This window comes from Staurois parvus, unplaced genomic scaffold, assembly GCF_062004578.1.
Source record: "Staurois parvus isolate SC_StPar_1 unplaced genomic scaffold, SC_StPar_1.0 ptg003896l, whole genome shotgun sequence".
Classification (NCBI taxonomy): Eukaryota; Metazoa; Chordata; class Amphibia; order Anura; family Ranidae; genus Staurois; species Staurois parvus.
The window spans coordinates 34,383-49,780 of record NW_028321691.1 but is presented as its reverse complement, the minus strand read 5'-3'; the positions used below and the strand labels follow the sequence as shown (position 1 = coordinate 49,780).

The window sequence follows — 15,398 nt, the reverse complement described above, 5'->3', positions numbered from 1 at the left end:
ATAGACTTCAATGGAAACGCTTCAAAAAAAGCGTTTCTGCTGTGTTTTTGCCGCCTTTTGCATTTTAAATCTGCCTAGCAACAAGAAAAAAAAACACACTGCAAAAAAACGCAACGTAAAGCTCAAACGCAACCTGCATAGGTGTGCACTACATGATTCTTCTCTCCATCTCCCACTGCAATCACTACAGGTGCTCTTAGACAGGAGAGCCAGTAGAGAAGCTGGCGACTACCCTGTGCACCTCCAGGTGCTGGTTTTCCATGACAGCTGCCCATATATCACTAAAACCCAAAAAAACAAAAATGTCATATTGTAGCTTGCCAGTCATTGGATGTGGTGGTTGCATTAGTTTTCTTTTTCAAGCATTTATTCCTGTATGTTGGCTTCAATGGAAATGCTGCAGAAAAGCATGGAGTGCGTTTCTGCCATGTTTTTGCCGCCTTTTGCGTTTTAAATCTGCCTAGCCACAAGAAACAAAAAAAACACGCTGCAAAAACGCAACGTAAAGCTCAAACGCAACCTGCATAGGTGTGCACTACATGATTCTTCTCTCCATCTCCCACTGCAATCACTACAGGTGTTCTTAGACAGGAGAGGATTAGAGAAGCTGGCGACTACCCTGTGCACCTCCGGGTTCCAGTTTTCCATGACTGCTGCCCATACAGGGGCGGACTGACCATTTGGAAACTCAGGCACTGCCCGAGGGCCCGGGGTCAGTAGGGGGCCCCATGAGATGCCCCTGGTACCTTTTCATAGGCTTTTTTGAGTTTGGGCAAGGACACAGGGGCCCCATGATCCCATATTGCCTGGGGGGCCCCATGAGTTGTCAGTCCACCCCTGCGCCCAAATATCACGAAACCCAAAAAATCAAAAATGTCATATTTTTGTAGCTTGCAGTCATTGGATGTGGTGGCTGCATTAGTTTTCTTTTTCAAGCATTTATTTCTGTATGTTGACCTTCTGATCAGCCAATAAGACACGTCCTGTCTTAGGGTGGGCTACAGGGGCGGACTGACCATTCAGACACTCGGGCACTGCCCGAGGGCCCGCGGTCAGTAGGGGCGCCATGAGATGCCCCTGGTACCTTTCATAGGCTTTTTTGGGTGTGGTTTGAGTGTAGGCAAGGACAACAGGGGCCCCATGATCTCCTATTGTCCGGGGGCCCCATGAGTTGTCAGTCCGCCCTGGGTGGCTACATTCACTTCCGCACTGTATCTATGGAAGGGTAACGTAGCGCCCCTGAACCGCAGCGGAGAGGGTGGTGTTGGATGGACTGGTAGATTTAGATGGACTTATAGAATAGAAATATATATAGAATACAATAGAAAGCCAAACTCCAGCTCACACTTATTGATCAGTTACAGCAAATTTTACATAAATGAATAAAAGCCAATCATTGTGAGCACCCCCCGTCATTGGTAAATGGTTTGTCCCACCATCTACCCGTCATTTTTGCCGGGTCCATTAACCGCGTCCCGCCCGCCATATAAGGAAATGACGGGTGCAAGGCGGTTCTCTTGTTCTGGGAGGAGTCATATGACATCCTCCCACTCTAACCGCGCGTGTGTCGTTCCGGAAGCGTGCAGCGCGGCGATCAGCGGTGCGCTGTATCCCTTGGACACAGCGGATCAGCGATCAACGGAAAGAGCCGAAGATGTCGGCTCGGTCATTTGATCAGCTGTGTCCAATCACAGCTGATCCAAAAGCTGTGTCCATCACAGCTGATCACATGTAAACAGGGAATTGCCGGTTATTGGCACGAGCTGTCACACTGACAGAGGAGAGGAGAGCCAGTAATCGTCATTCCTCAGAGGGGACATGTACACTGATGATCAGTGTAGCCCCAGCAGTGCCACCTGTCAGTGCCTCACGAATGCCGCATATCAGTGCCCATCTGAGCTGCCTTTCAGTGCCACCTATCAGTGCTGCCAATCAGTGCCACCTATCAGTGCTGTCAATCAGTGCCAGTCAGTGCCGCCTATCAGTGCTGCCTATCAGTGCCAGTCAGTGCCACCTATCAGTGCCATATGAGTGTTGCCTTTCAGTACCCATCAGTGATGCCTATCAGTGCCAGTCAGTGCCTCCCCATTGCCACATATCAGTGCCTACCAGTGCACATCAGTGCCCATCTGAGCTGCCTTTCAGTGTCACCTATCAGTGCCAGTCAGTACCGCCTATCAGTGCCATATATGAGTGTTGCCTTTCAGTGATGCCTGTCAATGCCCATCAGTGCCAGCTACTAATGCCTCCTCATCAGTGTCACCTATCAGTGCAGCCTATCAGTGCCCATCACTACAGCCTCATTAGTGCACATCAGTGAAGGGAGAAAAATCACTTATTTACAAAAATTTATAACAAAAACTAAGAAAAAATTAGTTTTTTTTGAAAATTTTCAGTTGTTTTTGGTTTGTTTAGCGTAAAATAAACCCCCCCCCCCCCCGAGGTGATTAAATACCACCAAAAAAAGCTCTATCTAAAAAAAAAATGATAAAAATTTCATCTGGGTACAGTGTTGCATGACCGCGCAATTGTCATTCAAAGTGCGACAGCACTGAAAGCTGAAAACTGGCCTGGACTGGAAGGGGGTATAAGTTGCCCTGTAGGCGAGGGGTTCAAGGAAGTTGAAAAACAACAGACTTGCTGGCAGGATCACCAGCAGGGGCGGACTGACCATTTGGAAACTTGGGCACTGCCTGAGGGCCCGGGGTCAGTAGAGGGCCCGGGGTCAGTAGGGGGGCCCCATGAGATGCCCCTGGTACCTTTTCATAGGCTTTTTTGAGTGTGGGCAAGGACACAGGGCCCCATGATCCCCTATTGCCCGGGGGCCCCATGAGTTGTCAGTCCGCCCCTGGTCACCAGGGAATACAACCATTGTTACAGGAGGTACTGCCCCCCAAACAGATGACATCATAGATATATTTCTGTTTTTTCCCAGTAAAAAAACCACTTGAACCCTCGCAGTAAAATGTCCATTCTTCCTCCACAGAATGCGGTGGGAAAAACTTCCATTTCGTTCACAAGTCCGCCGACGCCGAGAGCGCCGTGAATGGCGCCATCCGATCGGCGTTCGAGTACAGCGGTCAGAAATGCTCGGCCTGCTCGCGGCTCTACGTTCCGGGACTCTCTGTGGCCCCGGATCAAAGCCAGGCTGCTGGAGGAACACGCCAAGATCAAAGTGGGAAATGTGAGTGGAGATTTCCCTTCTCGTTAGGGGTCTCTTTTCCTTTTTTTTTTTCGGGGCTCAGCGGGAGTCTGATGGGATTAGAAGGCGCGTTAGGCCTCCATAATACCTGCTGAACCATCCGACTCGCTTATCCTGTCAAGCGCTGGAAAAAAAAAAAAAAAAAATTGGAGAATGTCGGGAATTCGGTTGGAATTTATTGTAAGTAGCCGTTACCCGAGCGTTCTATTGAAAAGAAGTGTCCTTGTTCCCTGTCAGGTGGGACGTGTAATTTTAGAAGCTGAAGGTTGTGCGAGGATTTAGCGGGGGCTTCTGCGCGGCTTTTGATCCCATGACATGCACTTTAGGAGATTTGGGGAACATATTAATGAGCTGCACGACGCTGATATCCTCTGATCTGCCTTCTCTGCTTAATTCCCAGCCCGCCGATGACTTCAGCACCTTCACCTCGGCCGTTATTGATGAAAAGGCAAGTAGTGGGATTTGCTCTTTAATCTGGATTACACGTGTCGGGGAGAGTGACCGGCCATAGCTGCTCCGAAACCGGCACCCTTCCCGCTCCGGTGAGAGGACCGAGCCCGCCTTCCTACACGTTGTGCCATTTACACCGCGCTGCCAGGTCGGCCGGGAAGAGAACGGCGGTTATAATTGTCACCCATTAATTGTCCGCTTCCTTCCAGTTGTGTCTCACGGGATATCCAACCAATAGAAGCCACTTCTACAGTATAGAGAATACCATGTGACCAGACATCAGTCATGGAGGTCTCCTATAACTAGAGGCACAAGCCACACCTGCACCACCTCCAACACAAATACTCCACGGTGCCCCCCCCCCCCCCCTTCTGTCTGTCTGTCCCTCACTTTCTGCTCTCCCTCACTCTCTGGTTTTCTCTCTTTCTTTCTCCCATCGCTTTGTCTCTTTCCTTCATGTTTTCCCTCCTTTTCTCACCCCTCTCACTCATTCTTTCCCCCTCTCTCTTTTTCTTTTCTTCTCTCCCTCACCCCTCTCATGCTCTCTCTCGCTTTTTCTTTTCCCGTCCCTTCTCTTGTCCTTCTCTCTCCCTCTTCCCCACCTTTCTCTCTTTTTTTCCTTCTCTCTCTTTTCTCTCTCACCCCTTTCTTCCTTTCCCTTCTGACACCCGTCCTCTCTTTCCATTTCCCGCCCTTCTCCCCTTCTTGCCATCTTTCCTTCTCTCTCTTTTTCTTTATTTCCCTCTTCTCTCACTCTCTCCCACCTTTCTGTTTTTTTCTTTCCCTCCATCTCACTTTCTCCTTCTCTCAGCCTTTTCTTCTCTCTCCCACATTATCTCTTTCCTCGGTGTACCTCTTTACTTTCTGTCCCACTTCTCGCTTTCCATCTTTCTCCCGTCTCTTTTTTTTTTCTTCCCTCCTTCTCTCTCCATTTCCTTCTCTTTCTCTCTTTCTTTTGCCATTTCCTTTTCTCTTTTCTTCTTACTTTCCCTTCTCTGTCTATCTCCTCTTCAACATCCCTCTCTTTTTTCTTTTTTTCCCTCTTCTCTCAGGCCCCTCCCCTCCCACCTTTACTCTCTTTTTTTCTTTCCCTCCTTCACCTCTCGCCCTTTTCTTTCTCTATTTTATTTCTTTCCCTCCTCTCATTCCTCTCTCTCATACCTTCCCCGTCATTCCCTCCTTTCTCTTGTTTCTTTATCTCACCCCACTCTCACTTTCCTTCTGTCTCACCCACCTCTCTATTTCCCTTCTTCTCTCTCCATTTCCTTATCTTTCCTCCCCTTCTTGCCATTCTCTTTTCTTCTCCCTTTGTCTTCTTCTCTGTCTCTCTCCTCTGAACATCTCTTTTTTTCTTCTTTTCCCTCCTCTATGTTCTTCTCTCTCTCCCCTCCTCTCTCTCCCCCTCCCTTCTCTCTCCCCCTCCCTTCTCTCTCCCCCTCTCCCTCCCCCTCTCCCTTCTCTCTCCCCCTCCTCCCTTCTCTCTCCCCCTCTCCCTTCTCTCTCCCCCTCTCCCTTCTCGCCTCCCTCCCCTCCCTCCTCTCTCCCCCCCTCCCCTCGCTCCCCCTCCCTCCCTCTCTCCTTCTTTCTCTATCCCCCTCCCTCCCTCTCCCTTCTCTCTCTCTCCCCTTCTCCCCCCCTCTCTCCTCTCTCTCTCTCCCTCCCCCTCCCTCTCCTTCTCTCCCTCCCTCTCTCTCCTTCTCTCTACCCCCTCCCTCTCTTCCCCTCCTCCTCTCTCTCCCTCCCTCTCTCTCCTCCTCTTCCCCCCTCTCTCTACCCCCCCTCTCTCCTCTCCCTCTCCCCCCCCCCCCCCTCTCTCCTTTTGTCTCTATCCCCTCCCTCTCTCCCTCCCTCCCCTTCTTTCTCCTTCTCTCCATCCCACAAGCTGCTTTCTGCCGCCCCCCCCCCCCTTATAAACGGTAACCCACAGACGGGTGTGAAGTGTCACCGCAGCTCGGCCTTCATATAATGAAGTTCTTCTGTGTATTAAATATAAAAGTTCTCTCTGAATTGTTCGTCTTTCCTCCTCAGTCATTCAGGCGGATCCAAGGTTGGATCAAACACGCCAAAGAGTCGCCCAACCTCACCATCCTGGCCGGGGGGGACTGCGATGACAGAGTCGGATACTTCATAGAACCCACAATCATCGAGACCAAAGACCCCAAGGAGAAGATGATGGCGGAGGTAACGGGGTGGGGTCAGGACGGGAATGTTCTGGGATACGGGGTGGGGGCGGGACGGGAGTGTTCTGGGATACGGGGTGGGGGCGGGACGGGGAGTGCTCTGGGATACGGGGTGGGGGCGGGACGGGAGTGTTCTGGGATACGGGCTGGGGGCGGGACGGGAGTGTTCTGGGATACGGGGCGGGGGCGGGACGGGAGTGTTCTGGGATACGGGGCGGGGGCGGGACGGGAGTGCTCTGGGATACGGGGTGGGGGCGGGACGGGAGTGTTCTGGGATACGGGCTGGGGGCGGGACGGGAGTGTTCTGGGATACGGGGCGGGGCGGGACGGGAGTGTTCTGGGATACGGGGCGGGGGCGGGACGGGAGTGTTCTGGGATACGGGCTGGGGCGGGACGGGAGTGTTCTGGGATACGGGCTGGGGGCGGGACGGGAGTGTTCTGGGATACGGGGTGGGGGCGGGACGGGAGTGCTCTGGGATACGGGGGTGGGGGCGGGACGGGAGTGTTCTGGGATACGGGGGTGGGGGCAATATTTAGGTTACTCATTGCAAACAGATCCTGGCTTCTTCATCTTCTAAAATGACGTGAAAGATCGCTCAGACAACGATCACATTCTATAATAATTCTCAGACTTGTGGGGAACTTGTGTTGGGGGGAGGGGGCTATGCTGCATCACGGGGGTCCCCTGTATCCCCGTGATTTCTGCCTGGGGAAGGGGGCTATGCTGCCTCGCAGGGGTCCCCTGTATCCCCCTGATTTCTGCCTGGTGAAGGGGGCCATGCTGCCTCGCAGGGGTCCCTGTATCCCCGTGATTTCTGCCTAGGGAAGGGGGCTATGCTGCCTCGCGGGGGTCCCCAGTATCCCGTGATTTCTGCCTGGGAAGGGGGCTGTGCTGCCTCGTGGGGGTTTCAATGGAAGAGCGCAAGGATCTGTAGGAGGAGTTCTGTTCTCCTTTCTGCTGCCAACTGCTAAGACAATTAGGGGTGGGGACCAGGGAGGTGCGAGGGCCACATAGAGTGGCCTAGCAGGGTGGATTTGGCTCGCAGGTCTCGTGTCTGACACATTGGAGGGTATTGTACATGTAGATGGATGGATGGATGGATGGATCCATGACTCGCACCGTTGTGAGGCTCTTCTATGCGGAGCGGTTCCCTTTCCTTCCTGTTGTACATACATTGGTAAATGTTATGATACGGTATACATGACTGCTGTGCTCTTGGACTGCACCTATGTGACATGTATGTGACATGTATGTATCTCGTGTTGCAGGAAATCTTCGGACCCGTGCTGACAGTTTACGTTTATCCAGAAAACGAGTATAAAGACGTCCTGAGACTTATAGACACCACTTCCCCGTACGGCCTGACGGGGGCAGTGTTCTCCCAGGATAAGTAAGTCCTTCTGTGTGACGTCCCGGTGCGTACACCTCCCGTCCTTCTACAACCAGCGTCAGGAAATGTTCGATGGGAAATCGTCGCTAAATGCACTATTCCTCCCACTGACACCAATGATGGGGCACTATTCCCCCGCTGACACCAATGATGGGGCGCTATTCCTCCCACTGACACCAATGATGGGGCACTATTTCTCCACTGACACCAATGATGGGGCACTATTCCTTCCACTGACACCAATGATGGGGCACTATTCCTCCCACTGATACCAATGACGGGGCGCTATTCCTCCCACTGACACCAATGATGGGACGCTATTTCCTCCCACTGACACCAATGATGGGACGCTATTCCTCCCACTGACACCAATGATGGGGCGCTATTCCTCCCACTGACACAATGATGGAGCATATCTTCTTCCACTGACACCAATGATGGGGCGCTATTCCTCCCACTGACGCCAATGATGGGGCGCTATTCCTCCCACTGACACCAATGATGAGCATATCTTCTTCCACTGACACCAATGATGGGGCACTAATCCTCCCACTGACGCCAATGATGGGGCGCTATTCCTCCCACTGACGCCAATGATGGGGCACTATTCCTCCCACTGACACCAATGATGGAGCATATCTTTCTTCCACTGACACCAATGATGGGGCACTATTCCTCCCACTGACGCCAACGATGGGGCGCTATTCCCTCCCACTGACGCCAACGATGGGGCGCTATTCCTTCCCACTGACGCCAACGATGGGGCGCTATTCCTCCCACTGACACCAACGATGGGGCGCTATTCCTCCCACTGACACCAACGTTGGGGCACTATTCCTCCCACTGACACCAACGACGGGGCACTATTCCTCCCACTGACACCAACGACGGGGCACTATTCCTCCCCACTGACACCAACGACGGGGCACTATTCCTCCCACTGACACAACGACGGGGCACTATTCCTCCCACTGACACCACCGACGGGGCACTATTCCTCCCACTGACACCAAGACCGGGCACTATTCCTCCCACTGACACCAACGACGGGGCACTATTCCTCCCACTGAACACCAACGACGGGGCACTATCCTCCCACTGACACCAACGACGGGGCACTATTCCTCCCACTGACACCATCGACGGGGCACTATTCCTCCCACTGGACACAACGAGGGCACTATTCCCTCCCACTGACACCAACGACGGGGCACTATTCCTCCCACTGACACCAACGACGGGGCACTATTCCTCCCACTGACACCAACGACGGGGCACTATTCCTCCCACTGACACCAACGACGGGGCACTATTCCTCCCACTGACACCAACGACGGGGCACTATTCCTCTCACTGACACCAACGATGGGACGCTATTATGATTTGGAGGGCAGTAAACTGGACATTTGTTTCTAAAAGTTTGGAAACGTTTTGGCTCTAATGTCTCTTATTGGTGGAATGTTTCCCATGGTTTGGTAATGTTCATTGTTTTCCTTCTGTCACAAGGAATGTTCTACAAGAAGCTACAGAGGTTCTGAGGAACGCCGCAGGGAACTTCTACATCAATGATAAGTCCACGGGGCCGTTGTGGCCCAGCAGCCCTTCGGAGGGGCCCGAGCATCAGGTGAGCCCAACCAACCAGAAAGCATCGCTGTCTAACCAACTCCATGACTGATGGCTTTCAGGAAGCCTTGCAGATGCACTAGTCAGATGGGCCTACTTCAGTATGCATGTGGGTGGGGGTTGTACCTTCCTGTCCCATGATTCCGAGGACTCTAATCACTTGTCTACCAAGGTACATCAATAAAGGGCATGATAGACAAAGGGTTAAATCCAGCTCATGGCTGCTGCTGCTGCATCCACGAGCAAAGGACCAACTTTAAGAGCCAACAAAGTGACCCAGGCTACTCTAAAGCCACCCAATCCTTTTCATGGGGCTTGGAAAGTGTGCCGCTGCCCCCCCATCCCCACTGTCAGCACCATCAGCGGCTCCTGGGATCTTTAGTTCCCCCGGAAGAGCTCAAATCCTCGCAGGAACCCTCATCCACAGCGAAAAGCAGGCGGAACTTGTAGAACATCCGTTCCCCGACCCCCCCCTGCGTCGTGTATTACATCACTTCCGGGGTCACAGTTGTCATTCCTCGGCTAGTGCAGCTATTCAAGAACCATCTCTGCTCAGATAGCTGCAGAGCACCGGTCACCTGCCCATGCTGTCACCTAGGGGGCTTGTTAGCCCCCTGGTCATAGCAATAAAATGGTAAAAAAAAAAAGTAAACAAAATATAAATGATAAAAAAAAATTATATAAAATAAATTAAAATTTATATCATATAAAAAAAAAATTTAAATCACCCCCCCCCCCCGTCATTCCTGTACGCACCCCATATAATAATTATTATACAGTATTTATATAGCGCCAAAGGGTATGCTCAGCGCTGTACAATATAGTGGGGGACAGAACATGAGACAGAACAAAACACGAGGGGTGCGAGGGCCCTGATCCTGGGAGCTTACAATCTAGGAGGGAGGGGGTAGTGGTACAGGAAGAAGTGGCTGTGGGGGATGGAGTGGTAGAAGGAGTGGAGGAGATCGGTTGTTAGGTGAGGGTGGGGTAGGCTTCCCTGAAGAGATGGGTTTTCAGGGTGCGCCTGAAGGTGAGGAGGGTAGGGGACAATCTGATGGATTGGAGTAGGGAGTTCCAGAGGATGGGAGAAGTCCTGCAGTCGGGCGTGGGAGGAGGAGACCAGGGTGCTGGAGAGTAGGAGGTCTTGTGAGGAGCGAAGATTATGGTTTGGGTTGTATTTGGGTATCAGGTCAGTGAGGTAGTTTGGGGCGGCGTTATGGATGGCTTTGTATGTCAGTGTTCGTAGTTTGAATTAATAATCACAACATATGGCCATATACATATATATATATATATAATAAAAAAATAATAAAATATATAATAAAAAAAAATTATATATATATATATATATATATATATAATAAAAAAAAAATAATAAATATATATAATATAAAAAAAATAATAAATATATATAATAAAAAAAATAATAAATATATATAATAAAAAAATAAAATAAATATATATAATAAAAAAATAATAATATATATATATATATATATAATAAATATATATAATAAAAAAAATTATATATATATATATAATAAAAAAATAATATATATATATAATAAAAAAATAATATATATATATATATATATATATATATAATAAAAAAAAAATATATATATATATATAATAAAAAAAAATAATATATATATATATAATAAAAAAAAATAATATATATATATATATAATAAAAAAAAATAATATATATATATAATAAAAAAAAATAATATATATATATATATAATAAAAAAAAATAATATATATATATATATAATAAAAAAAAATAATATGTATGTATATATATAATAAAAAAAAATATATATATATATATATATATATATATATATATAATTTTATGAATATATATAAAAATATTTTTTTTTTAAATCCCCCCCCCCCTTATTCCTGTACGCACCCCATATAATAATCACAACACTTGTATGTAAACATCAATTGCGCCACCCACAAGGGATTGTTGCGAATGTCAGAATGTGCGCAATGATTCAATTCAAAAATGATGGGATCTATCTACTCAGTGCACCCCCCAATCCTCCCCCCCCCCCCCCCCCCCCCCCCCCCCCACCCAACTTTTATGTTTTACAAAAATTGGGTATACTATTGTGCTTGTTTGCACTGGAATATATTTTAGTGTATTTTTTTTTTTTTATGAAAGTTGTGCAAAGATCACACAACAGAAAAAGATGCCGACTACCCCCATCCTCCGGGGTCTCGGCTTTCAGAAATATATACATTTTGGGGGTTGTAGTCAATTCTAACCAGAAAAAAAAATAAAATGGAGATTTGAACCGGTCTGCGAAGAATTAGAAATGTCCGCGGTAGACAAGTGATTCTTGGGAATATAGTGGGCGGGGCATTGGAATATTCTTGCCGCCGTCTCGCCGTTGATAAATAACCCGACTCCTGGCAGTGCGTGCGATGCGTTGTTGCTCTGTCGCGGTGCGTGCGATACGTTGTCAATCTGTCGCGATGCGTTGTCGCTCTGTCGCGGTGCGCGCGCTACGTTGTCGCTCTGTCGCGGTGCGCGCGCTACGTTGTCGCTCTGTCGCGGTGCGCGCGATACGTTGTCGCTCTGTCGCGGTGTGTGTGATACATTGTTGCTCTGCTCTGTCACAGGTACAAACGACAAGCCCGGGGGTCCTCATTACATCCTCCGCTGGACCTCGCCGCAGGTCATCAAGGAAACCCACGTCCCTCTGACGGAATGGAAGTACCCCTACATGCAGTGAGGGGGAGCATCCTTCATATGTGGGACGATAACGGCCCAGCTCCCCTACTGCGTGGAAAGAACGATTCTCCTTCCAGACTACTAATCCATCCAGACTGGAGCTGCGTCCTACAGCCAAGATTTTAATTGAAATATATATTTTAGATACAACAATCAGCTTTTAAAGGATTTTGTACCATTATGGGCACCCAGATCCAGACTGTGCCAGGGAAGAGGGGGAACCTGGGGACATACCACCCTGGGGGGGTCACCGTCATCATTATCAGCAGCAGCCAATGAAGGGGCCCAGCAGTGACATGAGGAGGAGTTGCTGTGGACAGGGAACTGCTTGTGGGTGTATTTAAGGTTTTATATAAGGCTGAACTCCGGGTAAATTTTTTTTCCCACATGTGGAGCTGTGCCAGCACGGAACGGGTTAACTGCGTGTTTTTATCTAGGGTAGTGGTCTCCAAACTATGGCCCTTTGCTTGCTTTTATCCGGCCCATTGGGGGGGGGGGGGGGCATTATTATTTTAATTTCAGAGGTTTACAGCCACTTCAAGTGCCGGGAATTGAAATTGCACCTGAAATCGCATCTAGTGAATGTCGGTGTCTCAAGCTGTGCGATTTGCTGCGGCACGATTTCTAAAGTAGTTCTCGCGTGGCTTTTTCTGCAGTTTTATTGCGATTTCCCATACATAGAAGGGAAATCGCAAATTGCAAGAAACCGTTGAAAATCTTCACAAGTCGCGACAAAGTCTTCAGAAATCGCGCGATTTTTAAATGGCAGCAGTGTGACCGATGTATAAAGCGTAAGTAGCCACCCCGGCCCCATCCCCCTCTGGCAGTCCTACACTCGCCTCTGACCCCGAGCAAGAGAGCCGGTCCGGAGCACAAGTTCATACTGCAAAGCTCGCCGGCGATACCTCACTGTATTGGGGGCAAGATGGGCGGGGCGGGGCAGGGTGCCGAGGGGGGGGGCTACACAGTATTTTACATCCAATGAGCATGTCAGGACTGTGCCCTTAGCACAGAGAGGAGGTGTGACAAGGCGGTATAAGATGGATTCATAGTTGTGGTCAGGGGCGGACTGACAACTCATGGGGCCCCCGGGCAATAGGGGATCATGGGGCCCCTGTGTCCTTGAGCAAACTCAAAAAAGCCTATGAAAAAAAGGTACCAGGGGCATCTCATGGGGCCCCCTACTGACCCCGGGCCCTTGGGCAGTGCCCGAGTTTCTAAATGGTCAGTCCGCCCCTGGTTGTGGTCGCACGACTATACACACAACACATATCTCAGACACAAAGGTCAATCATGCCATCACCAGCAGAGGGCGCACTCTGAAGACTGTTACAGAAACAACATGCTGGCTCTATTAGGAGGACTGTTCTGGGCAGGGCTGACCATTGAGGCACTCAAGACACTGCCCGAGGGCCCGGGGTCAGTAGGGGGCCCCATGAGATGCCCCGGTACCTTTTTTTTGGGTGTGGTTTGAGTGTGGCAAGGACACGGGCCCCATGATCCCCTATTACCCGGGGGCCCCATGAGTTGTCAGTCCTCCCCGGGTTCTGGGGCAGTATACACGTCTGTTTATGTGAATACGGGTGGAAGAAATACGACGCGCGGAATGTTATTTATGGAATACGAAAATATTGCGAAATAAAAAAAATGTGCTCTGGCTGTCTGTGTCTTTTTCTGTAAAGTCGATCGGTTCAACGAAGATCTGCATTCTGAAAGAACAAAGCCAGGAATACACGGTAAGAAAACGGTACAAAAAATTTAGTGGATCAAATGATCGATCGATTGTCTCTTCGTTGACGAGCAGAATGTTATAACCGATATTGAGAACGCAAAAATCTGGTGGAAAATGTTGTTGTTTCGCATGTGAACGACCGATTTTCTATGGGGGTGGTAGGACGTTCGTCTGGAAAAAAAATCTATCAAGTGCTATCACGCGTGAGCAGAAACAGAAGATGACCCAGATGTTTATGGCCAAGGATCAATAAATCCAATGATGTCCAAGGATTTATGTCCGATCGCTCGTTCTGGGCGGCGGGGCATTGAACGCTCGTTCTGGGCGGCGGGGCGTTGAACGCTCGTTCTGGATGGAAGGGCGCTGAACGCTCGTTCTGGGCGGCAGGGCTTTGAACCTTGTTCTGGGCGACGGGGCGCTGAACGCTCGTTCTGGGTGGAAGGGCGTTGAACGCTTGTTCTGGATGGAAGGGCGTTGAACGCTCGTTCTGGGTGGCGGGGCGTTGAACGCTCGTTCTGGGCGGCGGGGCATTGAACGCTCGTTCTGGGCGGCGGGGCTTTGAACTCTCGTTCTGGGAGGCGGGGCTTTGAACTCTCGTTCTGGGAGGCGGGGCTTTGAACTCTCGTTCTGGGCGGCGGGGCGTTGAAGCCTTCCCAGAACCAGCAAAGACATGGTTTGACCAGTTTGGTGTGGAGAAACCAGAGTGTCCTGCCCTGACCTCAACCCTACTAAACACCTCTGGAGTGAAATGGAATGCCAGTGGTGAGCCAAGTCTTCCCATCCAAGTCACCCCAAAGGTGTTCAGTAGGTTGAGTTCAGGGCTCTGTACAGGACACGAGTTCCTTCACACCAAACTGGTCATCCATGTCATTATGGAGCCATCTTTGTACACGGGATGGTCATGCTGGAACAGAAAAACTTACCACAAGGTTGGAAGAAATTGTCTACAATATCTTTGTATGATGGAGAAGAGCCAGCAAAGACATGGTGGTGTCCTGCCCTGACCTCAACCCTACTAAACACCTCTGGAGTGAAATGGAATGCCAGTGGTGAGCCAAGTCTTCCCATCCAACATCAGACCTGTCCTTGGAGGTTCATGATTCAAGAACTAACAGCAAGGTGATCACATTCCAAACAGACACACTATATGGCTCGTTATGTGGATACTCCTCCAAATGATGGTGTTCAGGTGTCTCCAGTGAAGGGTCCTGCTCTTTTGCCATCATACAAAGCCATTGGAGACAATTGTGCTCTTCCAACCTTGTGGTAACATTTTGGTGAAGACCCTTTTCTGTTCTGCCATGACTGTCCCCTGTGTACAAAGCCAGCTCCATGAAGACATGGTGTGACCGGTTAGGGGTTGAGGAACTCAAGTTCCATGCCCGTGCTTCTGCACAGGGCCCTGAAGTCCCACTGAGGGACCATGCATGGATAGCAGGCAGGCAAGGCAGTAGCTCGGGGTTGTCACCCTGAAACAGGGAGCCCATCACACAACACTGTCAGGATCTCTGGGTACAGTTTAAGGGACATGTACCTCTGCAATAGAAAACCAAGAAATATCCACAGTATATGGACAAAAGAATGATGTCCCAGGTATATATTTTTTATTTAGGGTTTACATACCCTCAAGGCTTGGTTCACACCCATGGGTGCCACCAAGTACAGAGGTCTATCCGCATGCTGAGTCTAGGGCAGCCCATTCATTTCAAAGGGCTTCCCTATGCACAAGGACACGTAGAAAAGAAGTCCCTGACTCTTCCAAAAAGGCACCACAGCAAAAACTCAGCACGTCTGCAGATGCATGGGGCTCCATTAGCAATTAATGGCCCCAACTCTTGTCTGCTCAATGGAGGCGTGTTTTTCTGCATGTTGGGAACGCGTGTGACTTTGCGCACGTTCCCAACGCACATTAGTGTGAACCTCGCCTCAAATGTCAAGACTAAATTGGTCACAAAACCGGAGTTACCTTTGAAATGTATATTTCATATTTTATCTATGTTCCTCGGATGGTGTTGAATGTTCTCCATGTGTGGCGCCCCACCAAAAGGTCCCGGCTTGTACGAAGGCCCTC

The 15,398-nt window shown here is 49.6% G+C and overlaps 1 protein-coding gene across 1 annotated transcript; it reads left to right on the top strand.

Moving 5' to 3' along the window:
* Positions 1-2,986: 2,986 nt before the first annotated feature.
* On the top strand, positions 2,987-13,254 carry ALDH4A1 (aldehyde dehydrogenase 4 family member A1; the record flags this gene model as incomplete). The annotated part of the gene is given in 8 exon segments (XM_089668144.1): positions 2,987-3,117; positions 3,119-3,184; positions 3,603-3,650; positions 5,681-5,833; positions 7,102-7,223; positions 8,730-8,803; positions 8,806-8,847; positions 11,484-13,254. Coding segments are annotated over 8 exon segments (749 nt in total), but the record flags the coding sequence as incomplete, so codon positions are not given.
* Between the last annotated feature and the right edge of the window lie 2,144 nt (positions 13,255-15,398).